The sequence below is a fragment of the Myxine glutinosa genome, chromosome 2 (assembly GCF_964187855.1).
Source record: "Myxine glutinosa chromosome 2, kmMyxGlut1.1, whole genome shotgun sequence".
NCBI classification, from domain to species: Eukaryota; Metazoa; Chordata; class Myxini; order Myxiniformes; family Myxinidae; genus Myxine; species Myxine glutinosa.
In genome coordinates, this window is record NC_136262.1 from 227,242,899 (window position 1) to 227,256,365 (window position 13,467).

Below are 13,467 nucleotides of genomic sequence, written 5' to 3' on the forward strand. Positions count from 1 at the left end.
TTTCCGCAATCAACACCAGATCATCTGCATACAACAACTCCCACGGTAAGCCCTCCTTTACGTTCTGAGCCAGCACCTCCATCACAGCTACAAATAGTAGTGGACTTAGTACCTACCCCTGATGCACTCCCACCTTCACCTCAAACTCATCACTGTTCCCGTCCTTCGTCCTTACAGCTGTACGCGCACTTTTGTACATTGCCATCACTACTCTGATCAACCATTCCTCCACTCCTAACTTCCTCAATGCCCATGTCAATACTTTGAGTGGAACCCGATCGAATGCTTTCTCCAGATCAACAAACCCAAGAAACAACTTCTTCCTCTTCTCCATGTACTTCTCCTGCAACTGCCTCACAATGAAAAGCGCGTCTGTCATTCCTCTTCCTGGCATAAATCCAAACTGCATTTCGTCGATCTTCACTTTCTTCCTTATCCTCCTCTCCAACACCCTTTCCAATACCTTCATTCCATGCTCCAATAACTTTATCGCTCGGTACGAGCCACACTCCAGAGGGTCACCTTTCCCCTTGTATAGAGGGACGAGGGTACTCAGTTCCCAATCCACTGGAATGCGGCCTTCTTTCACCACCAGATTACAGATCTCTGTCATTCTCTTCACACCCCAACTTCCTGCTGCCTTCAACATATCTCCCACAACTCCCGTCGGCCCTCCCGCTTTTCTACCCTTCATTGCTTTTATCGCTTCCTCAACTTCCTTCTCAGTTATCTTCTCTGCCGGTCCTAAAACTGGGTTACTCTCTATGTTGCCATCCCATTCATTCTCCCAGTTGCCATCCCAGTTTAAATTACAGCATTTAACAATTATTTTCAAATGCATTTGATTCCAAAATTTGATGAGATAAGATTTGTTGTCATGACTCTGCAAAGAGAAGTATGTCCATCATTTAAATCATTCGTCGGCCTATATTGTTGAGAATTACCTTATTTTGTGATGTGGTGTCACGTGACATTACATATTGCAGTACAACTCAGGGCAAAAATAAATAAATAAATAAATAACTACAGCGAAGTCGATGATGAGCCGCTTCTTACCTAAAGGAAAGTTGAAAGGGGGCAAAGAGTTCCACTGGGAATGACCCAATATCAAATTTTGAGTCCAACATTTTTTTCTCGTCTTGACCCCGTGATCCTAAGTCCTCACCCTTGGGGCACGAACCAGGTGTCGCATCTCAAAAAAATCGTTGCACATTTCTGCATCTCCCAATGTTAATTGCATCTACAAAGTTTCATTTTAAAATGTGCCCATAATTGCATTTTTTCAATACAGTATTTCACCTTTTGACCCTGTCCTATGGTGCTAGGCCAAAAATGAGACTGCTATTGCACCTTCTTGCCATGTGATGATCATAACTACCAAGTTTTGTGAATTCCTGCAAAGCTGTGTAGGAGGAGATAGCGTGACGGGCGGACAGACAGACAGACAGATGGACAGACGGAGCTGATTACAATATCCCCCCCCCCCCCCCGTTTTTCCCCAAATGCATAGGGATAAATATATACATCAATAAACAAAATGATACAAACAGAAATAAATGCGTGTGTGAGATTAATCACATTTTTAGATTGTAATAACGTTTGAAATATAGATGATATGGTATCACAATGCTTGGTTTGGAAATGCTAAGAACACCTGTTGCGATTGTTTAATGCACATTGGTAGGCCTATATCTTTGTTCTTGGTCTGATGAGGCGTTACAATTAAGCTGTGGTTAACATCCACTTTCACAGCTGTTTGAACATCTGACATGAGCATTATCTAACAATTTCTTGGCCAATGAGCTGTGCTCTTTTTTGTTATCCTTGTTCAACAACCTATTTTAAAGCTTTCATGTATGTAGACCTCCTCCCTGCTTCCCTTGATGTGGTTTTGCTGGAAAATTCAGAGCATAATATGAGCTTTTTTTCAATCCGAGATCGTCATTTCTTTGATCAATTGTATCCAGTAGAATTTGTGAGACGTCATGAAGTTATCTTCAAGATTTATTTTCAAGCATCTATTTATTTATTTGTATGCATCTATTTTCTGGGGGTACAGCTGTGCTGTTGATGTAAAGCCCCCCTTACCAGCTAGCTGGTACTCATTTTGCCAACCTCGGAAGGATGTCGGGCTGAGTCGATCTGCCTCGTGTTAATTGAACCGCATGACAGGGGCTTGATCTCATGACCCAAAAATCTTTAGCCAGCCACTTTAACTGTTAAACCAACACCAGGCTTTTTTCAAGCATGTTTCTCTGCAATTCGTTTTGAGCCTGTTATCTACTATATAAGAGAGATGTCTGTCTGTCTGTCTGTCTGTCGGTGTGTCGCCATTTGTCTCAGAGATGGCTGAACGGATCTTCGTCAAACTTTCAGAGGTCCATCAGTGCATGCCTGGGAGTGTTTTAGGCAAAAAAGGGGGAAAAAAATTTGGGAGTTTTTTTTTTTTTTTTTTTTGGGAGTTAAAAAATATATATATAATCGCTCGATAGTGCCTACGCCTTTTAAAATTAATGACAGTTATATACAAGTACACATTCGCATAAATAAATACAAAACAATACCAGACATTTGAATACAAATAAATCAAACAATTCCGTAAGTGTACGAAGTTGGTAGTACGGCTTCTTCTTCTTCCTGATCGGCCACACTTAACTCAGAAACGTGATGAACGCCACATTCACCATATATATGAACATATATATGAACATATATATAAAGCATATATATGAACCCCTTTCCTCTCCTGCCTCGCCCCCTCCCCTCCACTCTCCACCCCTACCCCCCTCCCCTCTCCTCCCCTTCCCCCTCCTCCCCCCTTTACCCCCCTCTCCCCCTACCTCCAACTCCCCTCTCCCCTCTTACCCCCTTCCCTCCCCCTTCCCCCCTCCCGTTTCCCCCCTCCCCCCCTCTCCTCTCCTCCCCTCCCCTCTCCCCCACCCTCCCCCTTCCTCCCCTCTCCTCCCCGCCCAGCAACGCCGGGTACTTCTGCTAGTTATTAATAAAAACAACTATAACCCATGTTGGTTGCGTTTGATTAAGTAGGCTAGTGAGATGAACAGCACAGAGTGTAATTACTGTGGTTATACAATTAGATGACATTTATTTCCAACAATTGCTGAAATCACTGCAATTGCTGTCACTGACCACAACAGTTGATTTTGGTTGGGAAAGATGTCCCCATTACCTGATATATGTACTGGTGAGTCTTTTTGTTTCATAAAATATAGAAAAATATAAAAATATATAAAAAATAAATCTTAATATATATATAATGAAATTGTACACTACAGCCTTACCTGAAGGCCCTCTGGTGTTGATGTTCAAGACTTAACATGCAATTGGGACTGAGGAGGTCATGCAGGTAGGGGTGGGAAGTGGAGGGAATCTCACCCCCACCTTACTGTATACATTTACATAATGTGCCATATCGTTAGGGAGATGTCAATCACATGCAATGAGCTAGCAATATTCACAGTTTTATGAAAACTAAATAAGCACATCATTGTAATTACTGCTTGAATTGCAGGTGCAAGCTGTTCTGACATTTTACTGCAAGTCTAAGTTATGCACATCTTGTACTGCAAATCAGGTATTTGTAAATGCTCTGTTAAAGTAACCTAAATAAACAACACATGGCATGTTTATTCAGGTCACTTTAACAGAGCATCTCGTGTCTTAAAGGAGCTTCAAGGTGGTCATTGTTTGGCTGACATGTTAACCTACAAAAAATATTCTTGCGAAGGTTCACGCATCGTAGGAACATCTGCGTTTTAATTATTTTCAATGGAGTAATAACCAGTACAATTATTACTCTTTGGAAAAACAAAATCCAAAATTTTGATTACACCAATTGTGTGGTTAAACACATTTACTTTCAATACCCCTCTTTCTTGGGAATTTATTCATTGAAATAACCGAATTAAATGGTTTTGAGAATCAGGGTAACTATTATTGAAAAAATGAGAAAGACATTGAATTTGAAACGCATAAAAATACTAAATTTAATGAACACATGCTTTCAAAAGGAGGAATTGATGGTGGACATGGGTAAGACAAAATGGTAAAACAAACAAGTTTGGTCACAATCCCATCAGCAGTTTCGGTGAAGAAGTTGCAAGTGTTTATGGACGGACGGACTGACGACGATCCATCCAATAAGCTCCCTGGAACTACGGTCCCGGTGAGCTAAAAATGATTGATTACTTCATGACAAACCAGATGTGAAATTGTGAAAGATATAAAATTAGTCCACCAGGTCAATATAGGAAGTGACCACAGTCTCTGAAGACTTGAGAGGGAACTAGATACAAAAACTGAAAGACAAAATATATCATTAACATAAATCACATAAAGACCAAGCTTAAAATCACAATGGACAAACAAAGGCTTCCGACTTCTATGGTCTAACCAATTCGATGAACTACACAATGAATAGGGCTGGATTAAGAAACCCTATGGCCCTGGACACTGCATCTGTGTAGGCCCTCCCTCCCATCTTGTATTGACAAAACAATCCTAATTTCAAATAAAAGCCAAATGTATTGTAATAGTGATTACATCAGGTGGTGGTACATCATTTCTGTGATAAATTCTGTTAGAAATGTGTATGTTGTTGGTGGACATGTGAATGGACGATATTTGGTGGGCAGTTGGGTTTCTTCTGATTTTGGGATGAGGAAGGTGTTGCCTTCTGTGAGCCACTCATCCATTCATAGTTATAAACTGCCTCTCCAGAATTTCATGACAGCAAACTGGGGAAACCACATCGTCAAATTCAATCCTGCGCATCAGATCTCTTTGAATAGACATGATGGCGATGCAGCTCAACTTGGCTTGGTCCATGGTCGCACGCCGCACATTCTTCACTAATTCCATTTTTGAAAAGCTCTGCTCAGCCTCACATACTGTCGCATGCAGAGACAGAAAAAAATCTCAGGCCAATGGTGACATTAGGAAAAGTTGCATCCAAACCCTGTTGTTTGATTAACTTAAGCAGAGAGGACAAATGAAGGGACAGAATCACGTCAGCCTAACTTCGGGGCTGACGTTGGTCCAACATTGGTACACTGCTAGTGAATCACTGAGACCCAGAGACCAGACTGAGTTGTGAGGGAATGTGTAAAAATTGAAAATGGATGGGGGGGGGAGGATGGAGGTGGTTAGGGGGGGAGTGGGGTTATGAGCAATGTGGGAACTCTCGCGAGATTGAGAAAGACAGGAGAAGTGTGAGAGCGAAGTTGTTTTCTGAATGGAGCTTCAGTCCTTCACCACCTTCACCATGCTAATAAGTAATAATTACAACCTACGGCGTGGAGATGCTTCACTATTGCATTTGCCGAATGCATTGCATGCTCAGAGGCCATCCAATTATCACGTATACAAGTATGGCTGAAATAGGAAGCTATTTCCAGGAAATGTCACGAGCTGCGATTTGCTAAAGTACTTCCAATGCAGCAGTTAGCTGGTAAATGATGAAGAAAAGTAAAAAGGTGAATAAAGGTAATGTTTGAGGACCCCACAAGACCATGGATCTGTGCTTCGTTGTTAATCCAGGCCTGACAATGAAGCAAATGCAAATAAAACACTGGACAAATGGAACAATGCCATGGTAGTGCCTTGTGAATTCTGTTTCTGGTATCCGCCCTCCTCCTCAATCCCATTCTCCACTTCAAAGAGCATTACTGCAGAATCTTTCTGAGATAATGAAGAATGTCTAAACTCTGTTTGTGCCTCCAAATCTCATGCACACAAACCATCCCATCTGTCCACATCTTTTTTTTGTTATACAGAGTCAAGGCTCAGGGAAGAGCGAGAACACAGAATGGATCATGATGCAACAGAACAAAAGGAACAGCAGAAAAAAAGAGGAGGAAATGCCAAAAGTAGGGCCGAGTGACAAAATAGACGAAGACGTCAAAAAGGAATGCATGATGGGTAGAGAAGAATGCAGGGGGTGGGTGAGATAAATACAGAAGCAAGCTCTCAGGGAAGGTAAGCAATTGCCAAATGAACGCACCTATCTACGTATTTCCTGGGTCATCCACGAGAAGAGAGTCAGTCTCTTGAACTCTTCAGTCCCACCATCAGCCGTGACCTCTCCTGGGCTGACGACATAGCAAAGTTAGTTTCCAGAGTCAGCTGTAGACTGGGCATCCTCTGTTGATCCAAGTCTTTCCTTGGAAAACCAGAGCTATACTCAGTCTACAAGGCCTTTAACCAGAGCACAATGGAGTACTGCTCTCTGCTATGAGCTTCACATCTTTCTCTCCTGGATTATGTGGAAGCTAGAACTCTAAAATCATGTGAGTCTCCTGTGATAAGACTGAAGTCCAAGGCATGTTGCTTTGACATCACAGGCAGGTCAGTGGTCTTTTATTTTTTTACTGCCTTTTCTCAAACATTGTTCAGGTCAGGTCAGGTATGGGGGCATGCGCCGGAGCAGCGCGTTGCCGCATCCACTTTCTGACGGTACTCCAGGGGCCCCCGTCTGGCCATCCCCCAGGTTGATGCCTGGCCCAATGGTCCATCCCCATCTCCTTATATCGATCAACCTACTGCAACCACGAGGCACGCGGTCGGCCCGTTGGCCTCCTCCACTCAAGAGGCTCCCTAGCTGAGAGTATCTGGTGAGCTGGATCAGCGTCCGGAAAATGAGCCACATGTCCATACAGCTGCAGCTGACGCTCACGGACCATACAGGAAACAAATCTCATCTGAGTCTCTCTAGCAACAGCTCGTTGGACACAAAGTCCGACCAGTGGTAGCCAAGGATTCTCCGAAGAGACTTTGTTCCGAAGGAGTTAAGTCTCATTCTCTGGCCCTTGGTGAGGGTCCAAGTCTCGCATCCGTAGGGCAAGACTGGAAGCACCAAGGACTTAAAGACTCTGACTTTCATCCTCCTGCATAGATACCGACAGTGTCACACCCCATGATCCAGTGAATCCATGACTCCCCAGGCCTGACCCAGACATCTATAAACCTCTGCTCTTTGTTTCCTCTGCCAACATTGTTCATTGTTATCTGCCAACATTGTCACCCAACATTGTTCCCTCTGCTCTTTCAGCCCTCCGTTCCACCCCAGATACTCCAGGATGCATATGTTTTCCAGTATCCCCATCCTAGTTCAACTTCTTAAATCCAGACTGACAGCAGTCTTTTATTCCTCACTTCCCCTGTCTACGGAACTACCTTCCAGAGGCTGTTCTGTCTCACTCTTTCCTCCAGGAATTTAATCAAGCAGTGCACTGCCATCTCATTCCATCCCCAATTGTGTCCCATGATCTTTATTACTCCCATTTACCTTTCATAACCTAACCATGTTACTTGCTAGTTTCACTGTTTCCTTCCCTCCTTCCTTTCCTCTTACTCTGTTCATTCATTCCCTTGATGCTTGTCCCACTGTCAGATACACTTTGATTATACATCGGTCTCGCTCCTGTTAAAAAAAAAAAAAAAAAAAAAAATCAACAGAGGTGCGAAATAATCTGTTTTGACAGTTTCGTGCAGATGTTTATCAGAACAAAGCAGTGGTCCATTGAAGGGGGTAGTAAAAATAAAAATAAAACTGAAAATCTTGAATGTGGTTGGTTGATGCATTTTTTTGTTGTTGACAATTTTTATATCTCATGTCTTAATCCTCCAATCCACGTATTCTGCAAAACTGCCATTAAAAAAAAACTTCAAATCTATCACTATCACCATTGTCACTGTTGCCAAGATTTTATAAAACATCTGCAGCAGCTCACGCACCATGCAGCGACCTCGACTTCAACTCTTATTGAAAAACCATGTGGCGTCTGAAGTCGAGGGACCCACCATTTTATCCACATGTTGGACAAGACAATAGTTCGTATGTGCACTGATACTGAAATTGAGTACCCTGACAAATCCTCACATCAGAACAGCAAAGAAGGTTCCCCGTTTATTAGATGTCCTAATTTAATGTTGTTATACGAGAACAATTTACGTTCAATCCAAAGTTTTGTAAACACCATGATACAAGAACAACATGTGCAACAGATTAAAATTTATATCAGAGCACAAAAAAGTAATTTATTATTTATGGGAATCCTCTTAGAACCATTTTGATAGATTCAAAGACTTGCTACTGAAATAAAGCATTTGAAATTTTATTGTCGGACGTTTATTTAAAAAAAAAAAAAGAAGAAGCCATTTCAAAATTTATATTTATTTCGATTTTGGAAATTTAAGTGTTGACAGGCCTGTAAAACACAAAATAGAAATGGTGTGGCCTCAAATAGCACAAGGCAGATGATGCGGAGGAGAAAACAAATAAGAGATAGTAATAAAAACTGGATACAATATGTAGAACTATGTAAGACGATCATGAAAAAGATTTCAGAAGAAAAAAGGAAAAGAGACATTGAATTAGTAAGAAATTTATTTAGCAAAAAAAACCCCACAATTTTAAAGTTGGAAAAACAGCAAATATCACTTGGGAAAGCAGAAAATCACAAAGTCTGAGATATCAATGAGGAAAAGAACTGACAAACCAAAATCACGTCTGACAGAATAAAGGAGTTCTTTGAATCACAAATCAGACAAACTGGTAGATACTGAGGCACCTGAAGAAAGAGACCATGTTCCCAAATTAAGAACGACCAAAATGAACAAATAATGTATTCCCTGAAGGGAAACAAGCTGGTCCCAGGACTTGATGAAAAAGCAATCGATACCCTGAATGAAGGTGGGGAGCCTTTAGCAACAAAACTTCCTTAATTGTTCTCAGATTGTATCAGAAAAAAAAGGATACACAAAACATGGAAATAATTCCACTTAACGATTTTTTTTAAAGAAAGAAGACCTGAAAATCCTTAACTGTAGACCAATTATTATTTTTGTCTCATATTTACAAGATCTTCTCATAATCGTATTCGCAAGAAGATTAGAGAAAATACTAGATGGCAACCAACCAAGGGAGCAAACAGAATTTCGATGAGGCTTTGGCACAACTGACCACATCAACGTGGCAAAATGGCCGAAACAAAGTCTTTCTGCCTTATTTTGTGGGGGCGATGATGAAGCCTTTCGCTCGTTGGAAACAAATGCAATCTGAGCAGCTGCAAAAGAACAAGGCGTCCAACATAAATAATGAATGCTCTTGAAAGACATATTGAGACTGTTCAGCTATCAGACTTGACAGAAACAGTGCTTTGATCAATATTAGGAAGAGAGTTAGACAGGGAGACAATATCTACAGAACTCTTAAATACAGCACGTCTGAGAAAACATATTTTGGGAAAATTTATTGGACTGGCAACAGAGTATGTATCAATACACCTGAACCACCGATGATTTACTGGCGATAATAAAATAATTTCACATCATTTTGGCAAAATGGAGCAGATGTTTGAACAACGATACAAAGCCAACCAAAAATGGGGACTAAATATAAACCTAAACAAAACAAAATTTCAAACAGGACAGCAACACACAGAGAAGTGTAATAAACTGAGAAATAATTGAAATAGTCCATTATTAGGTCATCTCATCTTGATTCTCGAAGAGATGAACTTATAAAATGGGTCGTTTGTTTACCCGTCCGTCCGTCCATCCATCCGGTCATCTGGACCCAATTTATAAGTTCATCTCTTCGAGAATCAAAATGAGGGATGACCTACTCCTCCATTATCACCCGGCTGATTGTTTTGATACTTGATGCATGAATACAAGACAGTAGCCCGCATGATCGCTCGGGCTTTCAATTTTTCGATTTCGGACATGGGGGCTCCCAGGGAATGAGTGGGGCCCCCAAAATCAGCAGAGGCCTGAACTACAACCCCAAGCGATGACTTGGCCTATCTGATAATCACAACAGAGAAATAAAACAAGTAATCAATTGAGGATGGATTTCTGATGGTAAATAAAGCTTCATTTTGAAGAGTAAAAGCTTCAAATCTGTAGTTTAAAATTATAGGTGTTTGATCACTTGAACATACTAGCAATGGCAGGCTGCTGAAACTTTAGACTTTGACAAAAGAAATGCAAAGAAGACTAGCAAGTGTTCAACGAAATATGGAGAGGAGCATGTTAGGAATAACGTTAAAAGACAAATGGAGAAACGACCACATAATGGGGAAAGTTTGGAGTCAGGGATATAATGAAAAATACCAAAAGTCTGAAATGGCAATGGGCAAGGCATGACGTGAATAGAAAGCCAATCGACGAAAAGGGTAATAGAACGAACACGGCAAATTGGAAAACAAAATAATGGAAGACCAACTGAGAGATGGAGAAACAAGCTGATAGATTACTATGGAGGTAAGACTTCGACAAGAGGTGACGCAACATAGAAAGGCTGGAACAATCATGTTGAGGCCTTTTTCCTACAGTGTATCGAAAAAAGAGCCAAGTGAAGATGATGATTTATATTCCCATCTACAATCTTCTCTTGCTGTTCCATGAGCCAAAGATTTGTATCCAAAAAGATTAGATGATCACGATCGTTCATCTCTTTACGAGTATTTCAAATCATCATGATAAATAGTCTTAATGCCATTTTATATTTGGTGTCAATTTTAAATGTACTAAAGAATGATGTAATGGTCTATTTACACCAACAATTAAAATAAATTGTAATTATGGTGGTTATTGTTGATCAATACATCCCTTTTGCATTTGTAAAAATGATCCATGTCTCTACCTGAACTCATTCAGAGAAGTTAAACATGGCACTTTTCTGACACTTCATTCGTACTCAGGTTCCATGGAGAGATGAGCGAGCGGAGAGGAATCCTGGACATTGGCCGGGCACAGGAGGGCGATGGTGGCTTGTACTCCTGTGTGGTCAAGTCAGGAAACAAGACCTTACACCACCGAGCTCACGTCACTGTGCTTGGTACGCATAAATAATGTCAAACAATTGTATGGAAACATATTAACCATTCTTATTGAAACACTTGCACTCCCGAATCAAATTATAGCTGTTGTTGGTGGTGGCCTTATGAGGTTTATGGAGTGAAATTTATTTATTTATCGAAAATCTCGCGAGATCTCGTCGGCGAGGGCACGGTTTTTCGAAGCTGTACACACTCTCCATGCATTCGAAGTTAGGTAATTGTTCACAATTGTATTTTTGTCGAAACTGTATTTAGCTTTCGGTGTGTGTACCTATAGTGTGTCCCTAGGAAGATTCTCGGTGTTAATCTTTCATACCTGTATGAAAAATCGTCGGTTATTTCGTGCCGCGTTTTTTGCGGCCCAGTACCTTGTTTACTACCTTGAGGCTTTGTTTTCTCTCAGCGGTCGATTGTGGTCCATTTACTTTCGTTCTCAGTTTTTCCCAGTCTTTTCAACCCATACTTCCTTGTTTAAAATCTAACCTAAAAACAAACAAAACAAAAAAAAAACATTTCCTTCTTTGTTCTTATTCGTTTATTCGTTGTTCTTATTCGTTCGTTCTTCGCCCACGTGTTTCACCCCCATTTCCGCAGATAGTTTCACTGCGTCCTTAAATGTATCTCTGACTCAGGTCACAAGAAGCTCATTTTGCAATAAATGTTCCCTTCCCATTAATCGTACACTTTCTAAAATCCAAACTCACTCCTCCCATCCAAATCTTCCCCATCGGCATCACCCATCCCTTTCAAATCTCTCCCTTTCCCCTTCCCTCCTAAACTCCCCGCCCCCCAACACCCCTCCCCTTCTAGACTCCACCTCGCCCCTCCCCTCTTAAACTCCCTTCTCACCCCTCCCCTCCAAATCTCCCCCATCTCCCATCCCATCACTTTCTAATCCCCCCCTTGCCCCTTCCCTCCAAAACTCCCCCCTAACCCCTCCCCTTATAAACGCCCCACTCGCCCCTCCCCTTCAAATATCCCCACCCTCATTTTTCTCAATTTCCCCCCTCCCACCCCTCCTCCTCAAAGCGTCCTCCCCATTTCTTCCCCCTTCCAACTCTCACCTCCATCTCCCCCAACCTTCTGCCTCGCTCTACCCCACCCCCCCTCAAATAACACCTAACTCTGCCTCACCCAATCACCATCAAACCTTTTGTCCGCCCCATCCTTCCCTTTTTCCCAGCTATTCTGAAATCTCTGACACATTTTCAACAGCTCTCCCTACCTCTTCCTCCTCTTCCACATCTTACCCCTACCCCCCGCCCCCTCGTTCTGTATCTCATGCACTCCCTTCCTCTTCATCAATGGTATGGACCTCAAACATCCGCGGCCGTCGCTCAAACTTGACTGATCTCTCCATACAGGTTGCTTCTGACAAACCAGACTTGATCTGCTCAACAGAAACGTTCCTCCTTCATGATGTCTCCGATTCCTTAATATCTCTCCAGGGTTACTCCCTCCTCCGGTATGATAGACCTGAGCCTCGTCCTGGAGGTGGGTTGCTATCTTTATCAAAAACTCTCTTCCTCACTCACCCTGCACTGCCCTCTCTCCACCTCACCCCCAGGAGTACCTCTGGCTATGGCTTCCCCTTCGCTCCCACCTTTTGTTCATATGTGTGTTGTACCGTCCACGAAACAGTGATGACTCCATCGACATCTTGCTGTCTGATAATATGGCCCAACTTCTATCTACTCATCCCAACTCTCTCCTCCTCATATGTGGTGATTTCAATTGTCACCATTCTAGTTGGCTGGGTGTGGGTACCTCTCTCACCCGCCATAGATCCTCAGCAAAGGACTTCTGCGACTCACTGGGACGGACACAATCTGTCAATTTCCCGACCCGGATCTCAGTCAACGGAGCATCTTCTCTTCGAGACTTGGTTATGACTAACTTCCCTGCAAATGTCTGCTACTCTTCTTCTGCTCCAATCATATCATGTGCTTGTTAAAGTGGACATCTCTCTGACCATTCTCAGAGAGCCTCCTCAGCGTCGACGATAATGGCATTTCACTCAGGCCAACTGGCACGGTCTTCAAGCAGCCATCAATCATCTGGACTGGTCTCCCATATCTTCCGCCTCTGACATCAACTCATCCTGGGAATTCTTCCAAAGCAAATTGCTCTCTCTCATGCACAGATTTATCCCATCTCGTCTTCAGTTGTCATACCCTTCCTCCCATCCATGGTACATGGATTTCTTGTGGTGAGGCAGTTGCCCAGAAACAACTTGCCTTCACCTCCTGGAAAGCAAATCCAAAGGAAGGAAATCTCATTTCCTTTCACAAAGCCCGAAACAAGTGTGTGTCCACCCTCAGGAGAGCCAGGAATCAATATCTCTCCACTCTCAAGACCAAACTCTCAAACCTGTCGCCCTCTTCCAAATCCTGGTGGTGTCTGGTCAAATCCGTTTCTGGTGTTTTTTCCCCCTCCATCCCCTCCCTTACCTCAAACGGCTACACAGCTGACTCCGCATGTGAAAAAGCTGAATGCCTCAACTCTGTGTTTGCCTCTAAATCTTGTGTCCCAAACCCATCCCTCTCTGTACCCACCATACCCAGTCATACCCTGCTGCTCCTGGAATCGGTGTCCTTTCCTCCTG

The 13,467-nt window shown here is 42.4% G+C and overlaps 1 protein-coding gene across 1 annotated transcript in view; it reads left to right on the forward strand.

Moving 5' to 3' along the window:
- LOC137420765 (neogenin) overlaps positions 1–13,467 on the forward strand; it is a 594,601-nt gene that overhangs the window by 309,425 nt on the left and 271,709 nt on the right. The window contains exon 5 of the mRNA XM_078772332.1: positions 10,725–10,861. Coding sequence (XP_078628458.1) covers positions 10,725–10,861 — 137 coding nt within the window. The remainder of the gene's footprint in view (positions 1–10,724; positions 10,862–13,467) is intronic.